The sequence below is a fragment of the Salmo trutta genome, chromosome 22 (assembly GCF_901001165.1).
Source record: "Salmo trutta chromosome 22, fSalTru1.1, whole genome shotgun sequence".
Taxonomy (NCBI): Eukaryota; Metazoa; Chordata; class Actinopteri; order Salmoniformes; family Salmonidae; genus Salmo; species Salmo trutta.
In genome coordinates this window covers 36,200,919-36,223,875 of record NC_042978.1, presented here as the reverse complement: position 1 = coordinate 36,223,875, position 22,957 = coordinate 36,200,919, and the positions used below count along the sequence as shown (strand labels likewise).

The 22,957-nt window shown below is 45.3% G+C and overlaps 1 protein-coding gene across 2 annotated transcripts in view; it reads left to right on the top strand.

Moving 5' to 3' along the window:
- Positions 1-22,957, top strand: part of LOC115158656 (tensin-3) — a 91,530-nt gene that overhangs the window by 29,582 nt on the left and 38,991 nt on the right. For both annotated transcript variants that reach the window (XM_029707844.1, XM_029707845.1), the window contains 4 exons: positions 84-213; positions 511-576; positions 6,776-6,880; positions 12,776-13,714. In XM_029707844.1, coding sequence (XP_029563704.1) covers positions 84-213; positions 511-576; positions 6,776-6,880; positions 12,776-13,714 — 1,240 coding nt within the window. The remainder of the gene's footprint in view (positions 1-83; positions 214-510; positions 577-6,775; positions 6,881-12,775; positions 13,715-22,957) is intronic.

The following is a 22,957-nucleotide window of genomic DNA, read 5'->3' as shown; positions in this document are numbered from 1 at the left end:
ATACAAAGCTCAGTGGTCTGACTGAATGAACCTTATAGACAGCCAGGTGAGGTAACTGTCTGTGTCTGCTCTCTGTGGTTCAGGTGGTGTGTTATAATAAAAACCACCAGACAGCCAGCCGAGAGGTCATCTTCAGGCTCCAGTTTCACACTGGCATTATCCACGGTCGCCCCCTGCTTTTCCCCAAGGAAGACCTTGACACAGCTTATATAGGTACAGTAGTAGGCCTACTGGGAAGCCTAATACAATGAATGACCTACTCTCTCTCCCTTTCTTTCTTTCTCTCTCCCTCTCTCCTTTCTCTCTCTCTCTCTCCCTCTCTCTCCCTCTCTCTCCCTCTCTCTCCCTCTCTCTCCCTCTCTCTCTGTGTAAATATAGTCACAGGCCAACCTTGGTCTAATCACCAGGTGATGAGTGCAGGCGTGAAATACAGACGAAGCAAACGTATGCAGGTAGACATGCACACACACACAGATAGAGATGGAAGATCAACTTCCCTCCCTTTTCCAGATCCCAGGTTTCCAGACGATGGGAAAGTTGAGTTGGTGTTCTCTGACAGTCCTGAGAAGATGCCAGGTAATTCCCGGCCGTCATCGTTGTTAGGCATCATCCTAATCTCAGGATCACAACGAACACACACCTGGACCACCACTACAGCTGGTGTGGCTGACAAACAGCCCCTGCCAACCCCGTCACCCTACAGTCACACATCCTGTAAGGACTATTTAAAAGTTCCAATTCGTCAGGATGCATGAGTGATGCAAACTGTTTTTGACACGTTGAGGTAATGTCCAGACTTAGATACAGTTGGGGGATGTTCCCGTTTATAGAATAAAATAATATAATGACAGATTAAACTTGATGATTTACCACGGTGGTGACGATTTGGGGTTGAGTAATCTGGGTTAAAGGCAACCTTGTCAATAGCTGTAAAAACCATGTGAATCTTCTGTTCACCCATGCATGACGACTACCTGGTTACCTGTGACCTTATACACCTGAGCCATCACCTGACTTACCACCTGACCCATACCCTCAGTGAGACTGCTCTCTAGTGGTGAGAACTGACAGCCCAAAACAGACAAAACTAGACAAACACAAACCCTATCAAAATGGCTCTATTATATCCTGTCAGCTGCCGTCACAGCCCTTCACCCTGCAGTCACATATCCTGTCAGCTGCCGTCACAGCCCTTCACCCTGCAGTCACGTATCCTGTCAGCTGCCATCACAGCCCTTCATCCTGCAGTCACATATCCTGTCAGCTGCCATCACAGCCCTTCACCCTGCAGTCACATATCCTGTCAGCTGCCGTCACAGCCCTTCACCCTGCAGTCACATATCCTGTCAGCTGCCGTCACAGCTCTTCACCCTGCAGTCACATATCCTGTCAGCTGCCGTCACAGCCCTTCACCCTGCAGTCACATATCCTGTCAGCTGCCGTCACAGACCTTCACCCTGCAGTCACATATCCTGTCAGCTGCCGTCACAGCATTTCACCCTGCAGTCACATATCCTGTCAGCTGCCGTCACAGCCCTTCACCCTGCAGTCACATATCCTGTCAGCTGCCGTCACAGCCCTTCACCCTGCAGTCGCATATCCTGTCAGCTGCCGTCACAGCCCTTCACCCTGCAGTCACATATCCTGTCAGCTGCCGTCACAGCCCTTCACCCTGCAGTCGCATATCCTGTCAGCTGCCGTCACAGCCTTTCACCCTGCAGTCACATATCCTGTCAGCTGCCGTCACAGCATTTCACCCTGCAGTCACATATCCTGTCAGCTGCCGTCACAGCCCTTCACCCTGCAGTCACATATCCTGTCAGCTGCCGTCACAGCCCTTCACCCTGCAGTCACATATCCTGTCAGCTGCCGTCACAGCCCTTCACCCTGCAGTCGCATATCCTGTCAGCTGCCGTCACAGCCTTTCACCCTGCAGTCACATATCCTGTCAGCTGCCGTCACAGCATTTCACCCTGCAGTCACATATCCTGTCAGCTGCCGTCACAGCCCTTCACCCTGCAGTCACATATCCTGTCAGCTGCCGTCACAGACCTTCACCCTGCAGTCACATATCCTGTCAGCTGCCGTCACAGCCCTTCACCCTGCAGTCACATATCCTGTCAGCTGCCGTCACAGCCTTTCACCCTGCAGTCACATATCCTGTCAGCTGCCGTCACAGCATTTCACCCTGCAGTCACATATCCTGTCAGCTGCCGTCACAGCTCTTCACCCTGCAGTCACATATCCTGTCAGCTGCCGTCACAGCCCTTCACCCTGCAGTCACATATCCTGTCAGCTGCCGTCACAGCATTTCACCCTGCAGTCACATATCCTGTCAGCTGCCGTCACAGCCCTTCACCCTGCAGTCACATATCCTGTCAGCTGCCGTCACAGACCTTCACCCTGCAGTCACATATCCTGTCAGCTGCCGTCACAGCATTTCACCCTGCAGTCACATATCCTGTCAGCTGCCGTCACAGCCCTTCACCCTGCAGTCACATATCCTGTCAGCTGCCGTCACAGCCCTTCACCCTGCAGTCACATATCCTGTCAGCTGCCGTCACAGCATTTCACCCAAAATAACAGAGCAGAAAAGAACAGAACAGAGAAGAACAACAGAACAGAGCAGAGCAGAGCAGAACAGAGCAGAGCAGAGCAGAAAAGAACAGAACAGAGCAGAACAGAACAGAGAAGAACAGAACAGAACAGAACAGAGCAGAACAGAGCAGAGCTTAGCGGAACAGAGCAGAACAGAGCAGAGCAGAACAGAACAGAGCAGAGCAGAACAGAGCAGAACAGAGTAGAACAGACAAATATCATGACTCACTATCAAATCAAAACCAATCCTTCTGAGACCACCACATCAGATATTAACCGGAGGTGTCTGATCAGAGATACTAACCGGAGGTGTCTGATCAGAGATACTAACCGCAGGTGTCTGATCGGAGATACTAACCGGAGGTGTCTGATCAGAGATACTAACCGGAGGTGTCTGATCAGAGATACTAACTGGAAGTGTCTGATCAGAGATACGAACCGGAGGTGTCTGATCAGAGATACTAACCGGAGGTGTCTGATCAGAGATACTAACCGGAGGTGTCTGGTCAGAGATACTAACCGAAGGTGTCTGATCAGAGATACTAACCGGAGGTGTCTGATCAGAGATACTAACCGGAGGTGTCTGATCAGAATCAGAGATACTAACCGGAGGTGTCTGATCAGAATCAGAGATTCTAACCGGAGGTGTCTGATCAGAGATACTAACCGGAGGTGTCTGTCTGATCAGAGATACTAACCGGAGGTGTCTGATCAGAGATACTAACCGGAGGTGTTCTGATCAGAGATACTAACCGGAGGTATCTGATCAGAGATGCTAACCGGAGGTGTCTGATCAGAGATACTAACCGGAGGTGTCTGATCAGAATCAGAGATTCTAACCGGAGGTGTCTGATCAGAGATACTAACCGGAGGTGTCTGTCTGATCAGAGATACTAACCGGAGGTGTCTGATCAGAGATACTAACCGGAGGTGTTCTGATCAGAGATACTAACCGGAGGTATCTGATCAGAGATGCTAACCGGAGGTGTCTGATCAGAGATACTAACCGGAGGTGTCTGATCAGAGATACTAACCGGAGGTGTCTGATCAGAGATACTAACCGGAGGTGTCTGATCAGAGATACTAACCGGAGGTTAGCGGAACAGAGCAGAACAGAGCAGAGCAGAACAGAGCAGAGCAGAACAGAGCAGAACAGATTAGAACAGACAAATATCATGACTCACTATCAAATCAAAACCAATCCTTCTGAGACCACCACATCAGAATTGTTCACTTGTTCAGTTAGTCTGAACAGATACAGACAGACATGTCTGTTTCACAATATGCGTATGTGAGCAGAAATTGTGCAAAAAGGTTTGACCAAAGCAACCTGTGGCTTCTTGCTCTTTCCAGAGAGGGGCAGTATTCAGTACACAGCAGAGACAGAATGGCTAACTGTAACACACACACCTCTGTAACACATCCACACACACACCTCTGTAACACATCCACACACACCTCTGTAACACATCCACACACACCTCTGTAACACACAATGTTCTGTAACACACACTGTTCTGTAACACACACTGTTCTGTAACACACACTGCTCTGTAACACACACTGTTATGTAACACACAAACACACCTCTGTAACACATCCACACACACCTCTGTAACACATCCACACACACCTCTGTAACACATCCACACACACCTCTGTAACACATCCACACACACCTCTGTAACACATCCACACACACACCTCTGTAACACACAAACAGACCTCTGTAACACATCCACACACACCTCTGTAACACATCCACACACACCTCTGTAACACATCCACACACACCTTTGTAACACATCCACACACACCTCTGTAACACACACTGCTCTGTAACACACACTGTTCTGTAACACACACACACCTCTGTAACACATCCACACACACCTCTGTAACACATCCACACACACCGCTGTAACACATCCACACACACCTCTGTAACACATCGACACACACCTCTGTAACACATCCACACACACCTCTGTAACACATCCACACACACCTCTGTAACACACACTGCTCTGTAACACATCCACACACACCTCTATAACACACACTGCTCTGTAACACATCCACACACACCTCTGTAACACATCCACACACTCCTCTGTAACACATCCACACACACCTCTGTAACACACACTGCTCTGTAACACACACTGTTCTGTAACACACAAAAACACCTCTGTAACACACACACACACTCCTCTGTGACACACACTGCTCTGTAACACACACTGCTCTGTAATACACACTGCTCTGTAACACACACACACACACACACACACTCACACACACACACACACACACACACACACTACTCTGTAAAACCCACTGCTCTGTAACACACACTCCTCTGTAACACAAACTCCTCTGTAATACACACTCCTCTGTAACACACACTGCTCTGTAACACACACTCCTCTGTAACACACACTCCTCTGTAACACATACTGCTCTGTAACACACACTCCTCTGTAACACACACTCCTCTGTAACACACACTCTTCTGTAACACACACTGCTCTGTAACACACACTCCTCTGTAACACACACTCCTCTGTAACACACACTGCTCTGTAACACACACTGCCCTGTAACACACACTGCTCTGTAACACACACTGCTCTGTACACACACTCCTCTGTAACACACACTCCACTGTAACACACACTCTGTAACACACACTCTTCTGTAACACACACTGCTCTGTAACACACACTGCTCTGTAACACACACTCCTCTGTAACACACAATCCTCTGTAACACACACTGCTCTGTAACACACACTGCCCTGTAACACACACTGCTCTGTAACACACACTGCCCTGTAACACACACTGCTCTGTAACACACACTGCCCTGTAACACACACTGCTCTGTAACACACACTGCCCTGTAACACACACTGCTCTGTAACACACACTGCTCTGTAACACACACTCCTCTGTAACACACACAGCTCTGTAACACACACTGTTCTGTAACATGCACAAACACACTCCTCTGTAACAGACACTCCTCTGTAACACACACTCCTCTGTAACACACACTCCTCTGTAACACACACTGCTCTGTAACACACACTCCTCTGTAACACACACTCCTCCTTAGCACACACTGCTCTGTAACACACACTGCTCTGTAACACGCACAAACACACTCCTCTGTAACAGACACTCCTCTGTAACACACACTCCTCTGTAACACACACTGCTCTGTAACACACACTGCTCTGTAACACACACTCCTCTGTAACACACACTCCTCTGTAGCACACACTCCTCTGTAACACACACTGCTCTGTAACACACTCACACTCCTCTGTAACACACACTGTTCTGTAACACACACAAACACACTCCTCTGTAACAGACACTCCTCTGTAACACACACTGCTCTGTAACACACACTGCTCTGTAACACACACTCCTCTGTAACACACACTGCTCTGTAACACACACTCCTCTGTAACACACGCTGCTCTGTAACACACACTGCTCTGTAACACACACAGCTCTGTAACACACACTCCTCTGTAACACACACTCCTCTGTAACACACACTGTTCTGTAACACACACAACACACTCCTCTGTAACAGACACTGCCCTGTAACACATACTCCTCTGTAGCACACACGGCTCTGTAACACACGCTGTTCTGTAACACACACAAACACACTCCTCTGTAACAGACACTTCTCTGTAACACACACTGCTCTGTAACACACACTGCTCCACTCAACAGGAAACAGTAAAGGCTCTTATCACACACACATCACCCAGGAATGCAGATCCCAGATACAGGCAAAGAAACAGACAGAGCAGAACTGCACAGAGCTCAGGATTCATCCATCCATACGCGTAAACACACCTCCACTTTGCTCACTCACACACTCAATCACACACACATGCACGTGTGCACACAAACTCACACAAAAAAATTTGAAAGAATTCATATTTTCCTAATTTTCTACAAAGTTTTTAAGTAAATAAACAAAACTGGTCCTCTCCAGGGATCAGCTGATGCTGTTACATAGTATATGAGTGTTCCTTGACAATGCTGAACTGTTGTGCAACAAACCCATGACTGAGATTGTCTCTGTCTTCCTCAGTCTCTCTCTCTCGCTCTCTGTTTATTTCTCTCTATATGGTTGTTGTCATCTGAAGGCAGTGGTCACTGGCAAAACGGACCCTCTGTCATCGTGGACTACGATACCTGGGACCCCCTGGTTCGACGGGACTCCTATGAGTACATCTCTCCAGAAGGACTAGGTATTGTAACATCTCTCCAGAAGGACTAGGTATTGTAACATCTCTCCAGAAGGACTAGGTATTGTAACATCTCTCCAGAAGGACTAGGTATTGTAACATCTCTCCAGAAGGACTAGGTATTGTAACATCTCTCCAGAAGGACTAGGTATTGTAACATCTCTCCTGAAGGCAAAAGCATTTGCGTAGCTTCTCGCCAGTCATATTAAGGACATTGCATTATTTTTAGGTAATTGCTCCCTCTCTCCTTGTCTCCGCTTGCATAGCACTTCATTATTAGACAGGATGTCACAGGTAAGCGTTGTGTTTAATGGAGACCCTGGTCATCCTCCGGATCTAACCCTAAACCTTGACCCTAACCTTTTTATAACCACTTTATGGCCACTCTATGTGAAATTCTGATTTAAGTCCAATGTGATGATACTGTGATGAGAATGTGGACGAGGAATGGCAGGTGTCCTGTTGTTATGCGTTAATGCGAGCTACTTCAGTGTTTCCAGGAAATGGAGGGGTGTTGTAGAAAGGTTCTCAGAACACTGGACAGCAGACATTCCACAGCTAGGTATTTAAAGCTGCTTCTTTTTCAAGAGGTTTGTCACTTAGAATTGATGAAAACACATACACACACACACACACACACACACACACACACACACACACACACACACACACACACACACACACACACACACACACACACACACACACACACACACACACACACACACACACACACACACACACTACTCTGGACCAGACAACTGTAACAATCTCTATAGCCGGTGATTGAGGTTTGAGTCCCAGCTGTTTTAAACCAGGTCTATATCGGCAGCCATGTCATTTAGACAGACCGTGCATTGGGAAAGCAATGTGGCAAGGCACCATGCAAACAGTTATGCAAACATATGCACACACACACCCTCGCAAACACACACACACACGCATGCACGCACACACACGCACACGCACACAGACACTGTATATTAACAGGTAAACAGACAAACTCACACACAGACATAATGAGGGTGCCAGCCTGTGAAAAAGAAAAAACAGAAACTCAGAAGAATGTTGTTTTCAGCCACAGATGGCTCTGTTTTAACCCCCTTCTCTTTCTCTCTATATGTTAAACTCTCTCTCTCTCTGTCCCCCTCTCTCTCTCTCTCTCTCTCTGCCCCCCTCTCTCTCTCTCTCTCCCCCCTCTCTCTCTGCCCCCCTCTCTCTCTCTCTCTCTCCCCCCCTCTCTCTCTGCCCCCTCTCCTTCTCTCCCCCCTCCTCTCTCGCTCTCTCTCTCTCCCCCCTCTCTCTCTCTCTCTCTCTGTCCCCCCCTCTCTCTCTCTCTCTCCGCTCTCCCCCCCTCTCTCTCGCTCCGACCCTCTCTCATCTCATCCCCCTTCTCTCTCTCGACTCTCTCCCTCTCTTCCCCCCTCTCTCTCTCTCGTCTCTCATCCTCCTCCCTCTCTTCTCGTCCCCTCTCTCGCTCTTCTCTCTCTCTCTCGCTCTCTCTCTCTCCCCCCCTCTCCTCTCTCTCTCTCTCTCTCTCTGTCCCCCTATCTCCGCTCTCATCTCTCTCTCCTCTCTTCTCTTCCTCTCCCCCCCTCTCTCTTTTCTCCCCCATCTCTTCCTCTCTCTTTCTCTCTCCTCTCTCTCTCCCTCTCTCTCCCTCTCTCTCTCCCCTCTCTCTCCCTCTCTCCCCCTCTCACCCTCTCTCTCTCTCCCTGTCCCTTCTCCCTCTCCCTTCTCTCTCACTGTCTCTCGCTCTCGCTACATATCACTCTGTACATCACTCTCTACATATCACCTCTGTCTTCTACCTTTCTCTCCTATGTCTCTCCTCTCCCCTTTCTACTTTGTCAGATTCAGGTTGCAGGTTTCCATACCGTCCCCTGGAGGTACTGAGAGAGAGGGAGAGGAAGGGAAAGAGGGAGAGCGAGAGCGAGAGAGAGATACACAGAGCAAACAGAATCTTTTGGAGTGTAAGAGTAGGCGGTTTGTTGAGCGCAGAAAGGAGAGAAAGAGATAGGGGAGAGAGAGAAGGGGAGAGAGAGATAGGAGAGAGGGAGAGAGAGAAGGAGAGAGAGAGAAGGAGAGAGAGGGGTGAGAGAGAAGGGGAGAGAGAGAGAGAGTGAGCGAGAGAGAGAGAGAGAGCGTAGGGGGACCCAGGGGGGCAGTTAGCACCTTTAGAGAAAGAGAGAAAGAATGTTACTCTCTGCTAGTCTTCCTTTAGCTGCCTTAGAGAAAGAGAGACGACAGAAGAGAAGAGGAGCTCTACACAAAACCTGGTCTGAACGGTTAACACTCTCTTCTCTAACTTTATCCTCTCTTTGTCTTCTCTTCTTTCTCTGTCCTTTTCAATTATTTATTCCTTTCTCTTTCTTGTTCCCCTTCAACCATGTGTTTGTCATCTGGGTTCTCCTACTCTCCCACACATTTTGAAGGGACTGGAGTGAGGCATTTCTTCCAGATTTAGTGACGATGTAAGTTGATGTGAAGTTGTGTTCCAGTTGGTATAGGGAGAATGTTGTAGCTCTAAGTTGTTGTAGTACTTATTGTATTAGTGAATGTCTGTCGTGTGAGTGATGTTAGTGAGTTGTTTTGTTGTGACAGGATTTAGTGTCAGTTACAGGGTATAGTTCTGTCTGTGTTGCAGCTTGTTCAATATGTCAGTGATGAGTGAGATGGGACGTGTGTGTGTCTGTGTGTGTGTCTGTTAGACCAGCTGTGAGGCTTTACCATGCATGTCTGGTATTTGAGTATCATAGTCTCGCTGGACTGAGGGACTTCACTATATATTTATCATTGTGTGTGTGTGTGTGTGTGTGTGTGTGTGTGTGTTTGTGTGTGTGTGTGTGTGTGTGGCTTTGTTATGATATTCATCTAGACATCATAACCGGTTCAGAAGCACCTACACATGTTGCAGGTTAGCATGTTATAGAGGTAGCTATGAATCTATAATATCTTTATTTTACTGCTCTTTAGGTTCAACAATCTGGCTGCTAAGGCAGTTTTATAAATGAGACAAGAAGTTCATCCAAAATGGCACCCTTTTCACTATATAAGGCACTACTTTTGACCAGCGTTATATGGGCCCTGGACAAATGCAATAGGGTTCTTCGGCTGTCCCCATAGATCCATGTAGGACCGTCGGTGAAAAGGGTTCTACGTGGAACCCAAAAAGGTTAGACCTGGAACCAACAAAGGGTTCTCCTATGGGGACTGCCAAATAACCAGTTCTAGATAGTACATTTTATAGATAGTTCTAGCTAGTACATTGTATAGTAATATACACTAGGAGTGTATGTTACTATACATGTGTTGTTACAGTAAGAGTATGTTATTGTTGCTCTTCAGGATGAAAACAGCTTCCCACAGATGGAGGAAATTGTGTGTGTGTTATCTAATATCAACATCTGGTGCAATTTCATACCACACTGTATGCTACTATGCATGTGTTGTTACAAGAAGTTTATTTTATGATTTTATTCAGGGTGTTTTTTTTTTTTTACAGTAACAGAATACCCCAGCTCATCCTATACAGTGCCTTGCAAAAGTATTCAGGCCCATTGGAATTCTTCATAGGTTATTGTGTTACAAAATGGGATTAAAATTGATTTAATTGTACTATTTTACAACAATCTACACAAAAATACTCTGTAATGTCAAAGTGGTTGAAAAATTACACTTTTTAGATTAAATTAAATAAAATACCTAAAATATAGTTGTTGCATAGGTGTCAGCTCCCTGAGTCAATTCATGTTAGAAGCACCTCTGGCATCGATTACAGCTGAGTCTTCTTGGGTAAGTCTTTAAATGCTTTCTACACCTGGATTGTGCAATATTTGTCCATTATTTCTTTCAAAATTCTTCAAGCTCTGTCAAAATGTTGGACAGCAATTTTCAAGTCTTGCCATAGATTTTCAAGCAGATTTAAGTCAAAATGGTGACTTGGCCAGTCAGGAACTTTAACTGTCTTCTTGGTAAGCAACTCCAGTGTAGATTTGGCTAGGTCATTGTCCTGCTGAAAGGTGAATTCCTCTCCCAGTGTCTGGTGTAAAGCAGACTAAAGCAGGTTTTCCTCTAGGATTTTACCTGTACTTAGTTCCATCTCGTTTCTTTTCATCCTAAAAAACGACCTAGTCTTTGCCGATGTCAAGCATACCCATGCCATGCTGCAGCCACCACCATGCTGGAACATAAGGAGGCAGTTACTGAGTGATGTGTTGTGTTGGATTTGCTCCAAACATAAGGCTTTGCATTTATGCCAAAAGTCTATTCCTTTGCTATTTTAGTTTTTTTCAGTATTACTTTATCGCCTTGTTGCATAGAAGATGCATGTTTTGGAATATTGTGTATGTTTGTATTCTTCTTCTTTAGGTCATTATTGTGGAGTCACAACAATGTTCATCCCGTTTTAAAATCACCAATGGCCTCATGGTAACATCCCTGAGCAGTTTCATTCCTGTCCTGCAGCTCAGTTCAGAAGGACGTCTGTATCGTTGATGTGTCTGGGTGGTTTAATACATAATCCACAGCATAAGTATTAACTTGACCATGCTTGAAGATATATTCAATGTCTGGTTTGTTATTGTTACCCATCTACCAATCACTGCCCTTCTTTATGAGGCTTTCGAAAAGCTCCCTGGTCTTTGTTGTTGTATCTTTGCTTGAAATTAAATACTTGACTGAGGGACCTTACAGATGTTTTATATATGGGGGACAGAGGAAGGGGTAGTCATTCAAAAATCATGTCAAGCCCTATTATTTCACACAGAGTGAGTCCATGTAACTTATTATGTGATTTGTTAAGCCACATTTGACTGAACTAATTTAGGCTTGCCTAAGCAAAGGGGGTGAATACTTATGCAAATATAATTTTGTTATGATAAAAAAATGTTTTATAAAACAAATAATTGTTTTTTCTTCCACTTTGACATTACAGAGTATTTTGTGTAGATTGTTGACAAACATCTATTTTAATCCCACTTTCTAACAAGAAACTGTAAAGAAATCCAGGGGTCTGAATACTTTTGCAAAGTACTGTATGTGAGGAAATTGTTTGTGTTTAATTTTTTTGTGGAGTTGTATAGAGCTGAGTAGAGACTCAGCAGTATCCACTTGTCTTTCCTGGTTTACTCTGATGTTAGGGTTACGTTAGTCCAAAGTGTCTGTGTCCCATAGGCTTTTCCAAAGTGTCTGTGTCCCATAGGCATTTCCAAAGTTTCTGTGTCCCATAGGCTTTTACAAAGTGTCTGTGTCCCATAGGCATTTCCAAAGTTTCTGTGTCCCATAGGCTTTTCCAAAGTGTCTGTGTCCCATAGGCTTAAGATTCTTTACTTGTTCATTCATATTCCATGTCTTCCATTCTGGTATGGGTGAGCTAGGTGTTAGGCGGTGTGATGTAGCGTGTATTTGTGTTGCCTGCATATTGAACGGTGCTGGTGGTTGACTGTGAACACGCTAGGTAACAGGCTAATGCCGTGCTATCTGTCATATCAGAGCCAAGGTGGAGGGAGGGGTACTTTGCTCTGTCAGGCTTGGCGTGTTCTTTCTGAGACAGAAGCGACTACGCAGATAAAGACACACGCAACGTGGAGGTCACACAAAGACACTGCTGTTATCTAGATGGAGTGTGTCTGTTCTGGAGACAAGGCAAACGTCTGTGTGTGTGTGTGTGTGTGTGTGTGTGTGTGTGTGTGTGTGTGTGTGTGTGTGTGTGTGTGTGTGTGTGTATGTATCTGTGAATGTGTGTGTGTGTGTGTCAGAGGATGACTAAGAGAGGAGGGTGAGGGTTCTAGGTTGTAAAGCGTGTACTATGTGTGACTCAGTAGATGTCTATGTGTGTAAATATCCACTATTTGTTATGGCTGTCTGTCTTACTCTTCCTCTCCTCCTCTTACTCAGCTCTGCCTCGTAGCCCGGGCCCTGCCGATGGCAACCTATATGCCAGAGTAAGGAAGGGAAGTAGTGACGAAGGAGCTCCGTTTCACCTGGCAACCAGCTGCCCTATCCCCAGTGACCTTAAACTGTCAGTCAGCAAAGAATCTGGCCTCTCTATCGCCTCCCAGAGGACCGGAGGTATTACTGCACTGAGCCCCAGGAGAGGGCCCAGTCAGGACGAACTTATCCAGCTCAGGCGGCTTCTATCTGGGGTCGGCCTGGAGCCGGCTCAGCCTCATCTGGAGGATATGACTGACCTCCCAGCCTCCTGTAACGCAGCGAGGGAGATGGAGGGGGACGAGGCTGGGTTAGGGCAGCCTGTGAAGGCCTCTCCTAGCGAGAGGGAGTCAGACATCCTTTATGATGACGAGGTTAGCCCCGAGGCTAGCATTGGCTCGTTCTCCTCTGAGAGCATACCTGAAGCCCAGGGATTGGTCCAGAGTGGAAGTGGATACTCCACCCCCTCCACCCAATCGTGGGTGCAGCAGCAGCAGATAGTCGTCTGGGGGCAGGACAGCCCTGTGGATACACTTTCTCTGATTGGTCCAAACACCTTGTCACTTCCAGACACGCCCAATAGGGGGAGCAGCAGCAGAGAGTCGGTGCAGAGAGGCGTGGAGGGAGGGGTGGGGTCAGCTGTACAGACGGACAGTCACACACACGCCTCACACACCACCCATACACCGTTGCCCTCAGGGGAACCTTGCGGGCAGGAGGAGCTTGCCTCGTTAGCCACAGACATTGATGAGTCCATCGAGCAGCTCAACCAGCTGATCCTAGATCTGGACCCCACCTTCATACCTGTTCCCACCCGACACACCCCCCTCCCCCTTGCTCTCTCCACCTCCCTCTACACCAATGGTAACAGCCATACGACGACACATGCCAACGCCAGCCAATCAGGTGAGACCATATTAGCAGAGCGGGTACCATTGATGTAATAATACCTGTGTGTCTGTTAATTTAATACATGTATTTGAGATACATTAGAATTATCAGTTTAGGATGCACCATCTCACAGAGACATGGTTATGGAAGGACATGTAAGGGAAACAGATCAACAGTGGGCTTATACATTACTGTCTGTCTGTCTGTCTGTCTGTCTGTCTGTCTGTCTGTCTGTCTACGTCCGTCCGTCCGTCCGACCGACCGACTGACTGACTGACTGACTCAGTGACATGATGCCAGATGCCAGGCAAAAGAAAATAAAGTTGTTCCAGTTTTCAGATGTTTAGAGTGGTGCAGGTAAAGAGCTAGGTTTGGGCATGTTCTCATAGCAGAGTTCAACACAGACACTTTATACACCTTAATGTAACGCTGCATGGCTGTGAAACTACCCTTCTAACCAAGGGAAGTATGGCGTGGTCCAGGGCTTGTCCACTGTGTTTGCTGAGTGGGTGTAAAAGTTTGCTTAAGCCGGTAATAGATACTTCTATATAAGCAGTGTAAAATCAGGGCCTCATAAGTACAGTACAGTAAATTACAAACTAACATCTTTAACATATTTTTTAAGCGACTGGAAGAAATGTCTTCACAGCCAGGAGTACATGTACTATAGCAGAACCCAATCAAACTTAGCTGTAGTTGTTGCAGGTGGAACTGAACTGTACTGTATGTACTGTATGTATCGCACTGTACTGTATGTATTGTACTGTACTGTACTGTATGTAGTGTACTGTATGTACTGTATGTACAGTATATTACTGTATGTACTGTATGTACTGTACTGTACTGTATGTACTGTAATGTATGTACTGTACTGTATGTACTGTTCTGTACTGTATGTACTGTATGTACTCTAACATATGACTGTATGTACTGTACTGTACTGTTCTGTATGTACTGTATGTGCTGTAATATATGACTGTATGTACTGTACTGTAGTGTACTGTACTGTACTGTACTGTATGCACTGTATGTACTGTAATGTATGTACTGTATGTGCTGTACTGTATGTACAGTATATTACTGTATGTACTGTACTGTACTGTACTGTATGTACTGTTCTGTACTGTATGTACTATACTGTGTACTGTACTGTATGTATGTACTGTATGGACTGTACTGTACTGTACTGTATGTACTTTACTGTATGTACTGTACTGTATGTACTGTAATATATGTACTGTATGTACTGCACTGTACTGTGCTGTATGTACTGTGTTCTATGTACTGTATGTACTGTACTGTGCTCTACGTGCTGTATGTACTGTACTGTACTGTATGTAGTGTACTGTACCATATGTACTGTATGTACTGTACTGTACTGTATGTAGTGTACTGTACCGTATGTACAGTATGTACTTTACTGTATGTGCTGTATGTTCTGTAATATATGTACTGTATGTACTGTACTGTACTTTACTGTATGTAGTGTGCTGTGCTATACTTTATGTACTGTATGTACTGTACTGTATGTACTGTATGTGCTGTATATTACTGTACTGTACTGTACTGTAATGTATTACTGTATGTAGTGTACTGTATGTACTGTATGTACTGTATATTACTGTATGTACTGTATGTACTGTACTATACTGCACCCTACCATACTATACTGTACTGTATGTATTGTACTGTATGTACTGTACTGTACTACTGTATTGTACTGTACTATATGTACTCTACAGTATGTTCTCTATGTACTGTACTGTATGTTCTGTACTGTATTATACTCTACTGTATGTACTGTATTGTACTCTACTGTATGTACTGTACTGTACTGTACTGTACTGTACTGTACTGTACGTACTGTACTATATGTACTCTACAGTATGTACTCTATGTACTGTACTGTATGTTCTGTACTGTATTATACTCTACTGTATGTACTGTACTGTATTGTACTCTACTGTATGTACTGTACTGTACTACTGTATTGTACTGTATTGTACTGTACTGTACTGTATGTACTGTACTATATGTACTCTACAGTATGTACTCTATGTACTGTACTATATGGACTGTACTGTATTGTACTCTACTATATGTATTGTATGTTTCAGGACAAGGAGATATTGTGACATACTAACTGATACTGTAAAGGTGAAAAAATGAACTTGGACTTCCAGTCATACAGTATGATCAGTGAGGTGTTTGTTCCACTACCTATCTACCTTCCTAGCTACCCCCTGCTAGTTCTGTCCTGTGTGTTTATTTCAAGTTTATTTGTCATGTGCACATGATACAGAAGGCGTAAAACAGTAGAGTGAAATGCTTTCTTAAAAGCTCTTTCCCAACAATGCAATATTCAATATCAAGATTAGAGAAATAGTATAAAGAGGTGCATATGAGCAGAAGGGCTACATTACAACAACAGGAGTGGAGTTAAGCATGTACATCAGAGCAACTTGATCAGTTGGACCCAGTCCCAGACAGATGGAATAAGAATATCTGGAAATATTTGGGAATCTAGCACGAAGAGAGAATGTAATCATACATTCCCAAATCCATTTCAGATGTTTTGGAAACCCTGCGCTCCAGGTAAGACCTGCTCCGATTACAGAATGACGGTAATTCCAGACCCCCTTCCGAACACCCCACTGAGGGCCTTGCAGTAATTCACGGGGATTCATATCGCCATGGCAGCCAGATTCATGTCGTGATGACCGCAAGCTTTGAAGTGATGCAGAGGAAGGGAGACGCCATTGAGTAGCAACGCGCATGCATGAGGGCTGCACAATCCTATTGTCACTTAAATCTTGCAGGATTGATTGCTTTCATTTTAATCCTTTGACTCTTTTATACTTTTATTGCTTGTGCCTGTTGTTTTTTTCCCATTAACATTACTAATGCGGAAATGTTGTGACCTGTCCAAAAAACCCAGTAATGGCTGAAATAGGCTCAATGGAATATATCGTCTTTCTGTTGAATCTATAAGAACACTAAAGCTTCGTCTGGGAGGTAGAGGTAGAGTAGACAGAGCAGGTAGAGTAGACAGAGCAGGTAGAGTAGACAGAGCAGGTAGAGTAGACAGAGCAGGTAGAGTAGACAGTGCAGGTAGAGTAGACAGAGCAGGTAGAGTAGACAGAGCAGGTAGAGTAGACAGAGCAGGTAGAGTAGACAGTGCAGGTAGAGTAGACAGAGCAGGTAGAGTAGACAGAGCAGGTAGACAGAGCAGGTAGAGTAGACAGAGCAGGTAGAGTAGACAGAGCAGGTAGAGTAGACAGAGCAGGTAGAGTAGACAGAGCAGGTAGAGTAGACAGAGCAGGTAGAGTAGACAGTGCAGGTAGAGTAGGACAGTAGCAGGTAGAGTAGACAGAGCAGGTAGAGTAGACAGTAGCAGGTAGAGTAGACAGAGCAGGTAGAGTAGACAGATGCAGGTAGAGTAGACAGAGCAGGTAGAGTAGACAGAGCAGGTAGAGTAGACAGGAAGCAGGTTAGAGTAGACAGGCAGGTAGAGTAGACAGAGCAGGTAGAGTAGACAGAGCAGGTAGAGTAGACAGTGCAGGTAGAGTAGACAGAGCAGGTAGAGTAGACAGAGCAGGTAGAGTAGACAGTGCAGGTAGAGTAGACAGAGCAGGTAGAGTAGACAGAGCAGGTAGAGTAGACAGTGCAGGTAGAGTAGACAGAGCAGGGTAGAGTAGACAGAGCAGGTAGACAGAGCAGGTAGAGTAGACAGAGCAGGTAGAGTAGACAGAGCAGGTAGAGTAGACAGAGCAGGTAGACAGAGCAGGTAGAGTAGACAGTGCAGGTAGAGTAGACAGTGCAGGTAGAGTAGACAGAGCAGGTAGAGTAGACAGTGCAGGTAGAGTAGACAGTGCAGGTAGAGTAGACAGTGCAGGTAGAGTAGACAGAGCAGGTAGAGTAGACAGAGCAGGTAGAGTAGACAGAGCAGGTAGAGTAGACAGTGCAGGTAGAGTAGACAGAGCAGGTAGAGTAGACAGAGCAGGTAGAGTAGACAGTGCAGGTAGAGTAGACAGTGCAGGTAGAGTAGACAGAGCAGGTAGACAGAGCAGGTAGAGTATACAGAGCAGGTAGAGTAGACAGAGCAGGTCTTTGGTGTTTGCAGCCCTGTTCCTCACCTTTATTGTACTGTATGTACTGTATGTACTGTATGTACTGTAATGTATGTACTGTATGTACTGTACTGTATGTGCTGTATGTACTGTATGTGCTGTACTGTATGTACTGTACTGTATGTACTGTATGTACTGTACTGTGTGTACTGTATGTACTGTACTGTATGTAATGTGCTGTATGTACTGTGCTGTATGTACTGTAATGTATGTACTGTACTGTATGTACTGTATGTACTGTACTGTATGTGCTGTATGTACTTTATGTGCTGTGCTGTATTTACTGTAATGTATTTACTGTTTGTACTGTATGTACTGTACTGTGTGTACTGTATGTACTGTATGTACTGTACTGTATGTACTGGACTGTACATGCTGTATGTACTGTACTGTACCTACTGTATGTACTGTATGTACTGTACTGTATGTACTGTGCTGTATGTGCTGTATGTACTGTATATACTGTATGTACTGTACTGTATGTACTGTATGTACTGTATATACCATATGTACTGTGCTGTGTGTGTTGTATGAACTGTACTGTATGTACTGTACTCTATGTGCTGTATGTACTGTACTGTATGTACTGTATATACTGGATGCGCTGTACTGTATGTACTGTATGTACTGTATATACTGTATGTACTGTACTGTATGTGCTGTATGTACTGTATGTACTGTACGTACTGTTTATACTGTATGTCCTGTACTGTATGTATTGTACTGTATATGCTGTATGTACTGTACGGTATATACTGTATGTACTGTACTGTATGTACTGTACTGTATATACTGTATGTACTGTATATACTCTATATACTGTACTGTATGTACTGTATGTACTGTACTGTATTTTCTGTATGTACTGTACTGTATGTACTGTATGTACTGTATATACTGTATGTACTGTACTGTATGTGCTGTACTGTATGTGCTGTATGTACTGTACTGTATGTACTGTATGTACTGTACTGTATGTACTGTGTATACTGTATGTACTGTACTGTATGTACTGTATGTCCTGTACTGTATGTACTGTACTGTATGTGCTGTATATACTGTACTGTATGTACTGTATGTACTGTACTGTATGTACTGTATATACTGTATGTACTGTATGTACTGCATGTACTGTACTGTATGTGCTGTATGTACTGTACTGTATGTACTGTATGTACTGTATATACTGTATATACTGTACTGAATGTGCTGTATGTACTGTGCTGTATGTGCCATATGTACTGTAATGTATGTATTGTACTGTATGTACTGCATGTACTGTACTGTTTGTACTGTATGGGTGGGGCATGCGCGTTGCTACTCAATGGCGTCTCCCTTCCTCTGCATCACTTCAAAGCTTGCTGTCATTGTGATATCAATCTGGCTGCCATGGCGATATGAATCACCGTGAGTTACTGCAAGGTCCTCAGTGGGGTGTTCGGAAGGGTGTCTGGAATTACCGTCATTCTGTAATCGGAGCAGGTCTTCCCTGGAGCGCAGGGTTTCCAAAACATCTGAAATGGATTTGGGAATGTATGATTACTCTCTATGGTAGATACCGACACATTCTCTCTTCGTGCTAGATTCCCAAATATTTCCAGATGTTCTTATTCCATCTGTCTGGTACTGGGTCCAACTGATCAAGTTGCTCTGATGTACATACTTAACTCCACTCCTGTTGTTGTAATGTAGCCCTTGTGCTGCTCATATTCACCTCTCTCTGTCTCACCCTCTCTCCCCTGTCACACCCACTCTCTCCCCATTTCTCCTCTAGTTGTTTTTCCTACAGTGCGGTCAGTTATTGTTGTTGTTGGTGGAGGTGGTGTGGCTGAGGAGATTGATTTGTGTGGTGTTTTCTAAAGGGAACAGATATGACGTCTTCTGAGGATGGTTGAGGTTTGATAATAATTTCATAACACTGTTACTGGGTTCACCACACACGGTACTGTTGTTCTGGTAAAACTGGATGTTGGACAGTTGTGACGTCTGTGGTTTAGTTAGTCTCTAAATCTTGAAAAATGGCGTCGATAGAGAGGGCAGCCGAGCTTCTAGACCCTAGGCAATTTTGCAGTATTTAGTTTTTTTATGTGTTCTTTTTGATATTATTAGGACAGAATTTTTTACTTTTTTTATTACATACAGCCGGGAAGAACTTTAGGATATCAGAGTGGCGGTAACTCACCAGCATTACCAGTATTACGACCAGGTATACGACTTTCCCAAATCGGATTCTTTGTTCGTACCTCCCAGGGCAGTTGAACGGATTCCAGAGGCTGACCCAAAACATTGCCGGCAGAGAAGAGGTACTCGGAGTGAATTTCTAGTCCGACTCAGGAGGCGCGCACACCAACCACCGCATCAGAGTATATTGCTCACTAATGTTCAGTCTGGATAATAAAGTTGACGAGCTGAGGGCAAGGATTTCCTTCCAGAGAGACATCAGGGATTCTAACATACTCTGTTTCACGGAAACATGGCTCTCTCAGGATATACTGTCTGTGTCCTTACAGCCAGTTGGGTTCTCAGTTCATCGCGCAGACAGGAAAAAATATCTCTCCGGGAAGAAGAAGGGCGGGGGTGTATGTTTCATGATTAACTACTTATGGTGTGATTGTGATAACATACAGGAACTCAATTCCTTGTACCGAGTGCGCTGAGAGTTGGGAAGCAAGTTCAGGGAGTGAGTGTTTTAAGAAATAAATGCAACTAAATACAAAACAAGAAACACAAACAATGCACAGACATGACACTGGAACAGAAACAATAATGCCTGGGTAATCAGGGAAGTCATGGAGTCCAGGTGAGTCTGATGACGCGCAGGTGCGCGTAACAATGGTGACAGGTGTGCACCATAACGAGCAGCCTGGTGACCTAGAGGCCGGAGAGGGAGCACACATGACAGTCCTTTTGTTCACCCGACATAGAATACCTCACAATCAAATGCCGACTGTATTACCTCCCAAGAGAATTCTCTTTGGTTATAGTCACAGCCATGTATATTCCACCTCAAGCTGATACCACGACGGCCCTCAAAGAACTTTACTGGACTTTATGCAAACTGGAAACCACATATCCTGAGGCCGCATTTATTGTAGCTGGGGATTTTAACAAAGCAAATTTTAGGAAAACGCTACCGAAGTTCTATGCCTACAAGGCCCTCCCCCACCCTCCCTTTGGCAAAGCTGATCACGACTCCATTTTGCTCCTCCCTTCCTATAGGCAGAAACTCAAACAGTGCTAAGGACTATTCAACGCTGGTCTAACCAATCGGAATCCACGCTTCAAGATTGCTTTGATCATGCGGACTGGGATATGTTCCAGTTAGCCTCCAAGAATAACAATGACGAATATACTGATACAGTGACTGAGTTTATCAGGAAGTGTATAGGAGATGTTGTACCCACTTTGACTATTAAGACCTACCCTAACCAGAAACTGTAGATAGATGGCAGCATTTGTGCAAAACTGAAAGTGCGAACCAACGTATTTAACCATGGCAAGGTGACTGGGAATATGTCAGAATACAAACAGTGTAGTTATTCCCTCCGTAAGGAAATCAAACAGGCAAAATGTCAGTATAGAGACAAAGTGGAGTCGCAATTCAACGGCTCAAACACGAGACGTTAGTGGCAGGGTTTACAGACAATCACGGACTCCAAACGGAAAACCAGCCATGTTGAGGACACCGACATCTTGCTTCCGGAAAAGCTAAACACCTTCTTCGCCCGCTTTGAGGTTAACACAGTGCCACCGACGTGGCCTGCTACCAAGGACTGTGGGCTCTCCTTCTCCGTAGCCGACATGAGTAAGACATTTAAGCGTGTTAACCCTTGCAGGGCTGCCAGCTCAGATGGCATCCCTAGCCGCGTCCTCAGAGCATGCGCAGACCAGCTGGCTGGTGTGTTTATGGACATATTCAATCTCTCCCTATCCCAATCTGCTGTCCCCACGTGCTTCAGGATGGCCACCATTGTTCCTGTACCCAAGAAAGCAAAGGTAACTGAACTAAATGACTATCGCCCGTAGCACTCACTTCTGTCATCATGAAGTGAATTAAAGGACTATTCAAGGATCATATCACCTCTACCTTACCTGACATCCTAGACCCACATCAATTTGCTTACCGCCCCAATAGGTCCACAGACGATGCAATCGCCATTGCACTGCACTCTGCCCTATCCCATCTAGACAACAGGAATACCTATGTTAGAATGCTGTTCATTGACTATAGCTCAGCATTCAACACCATAGTACCCTCCAATCTCATCATTAAGCTCGAGGCCCTGGGTTTGAACCCCGCCCTGTGCAACTGGGTCCTGGACTTCCTGACGGGCCGCCCCCTTGTGGTGAAGGTAAGAAACAACACCTCCACTTCGCTGATCCTCAACACTGGGGCCCCACAAGGGTGTGTGCTCAGCCCCTTCCTGTACTCCCTGTTCACCCAAAACTGCACAACAGTAGTAGGCTTGATTACCAACAATGATGAGACAGCCTACTGGGAAGAGGTGAGGGCTCTGGGAGTGTGGTGCCAGGAAAATAACCTCTCACTCAATGTCAACAAAACAAAGGAGGTGATTGAAGACTTCAGGAAACAGCAGAGGGAGCACCCCCCTATCCACATCGACAGTATCTCAGTGGAGAAGGTGGAAAGCTTGAAGTTCCTCGGCGTACACATCACTGACAAACTGAAATGGTCCACCCACACAGACAGTGTGGTGAAGAAGGTGCAACAGCCTATCATCCAGAAGGCGAGGTCAGTACAGGTGCATCAAAGCTGGGACCGAGAGACTGAAAAACAGCTTCTACCTCTTGGCCATCAGACTGTTAAATAGCCATCAACAGTACATTAGAGGGGCAGCAGGTAGCCTAGTAGTTAGAGTGTTGGACTAGTAACCGAAAGGTTGTAAGATCGAATCCTCGAGCTGAAAAGGTACAAATCTGACGTTCAGCCACCTGAACAAGGCAGTTAACCCACTGTTCCTAGGCCGTCATTGAAAATAAGGATTTGTTCTTAACTGACTTGCCTAGTTAAATAAAGGTTAATTAAAAGAGGCTGCTATCCTGTATACATTGACTTGAAATCACTGGCCACTTTCATAAATGGAACATTGGTCAGTTGAATAATGTT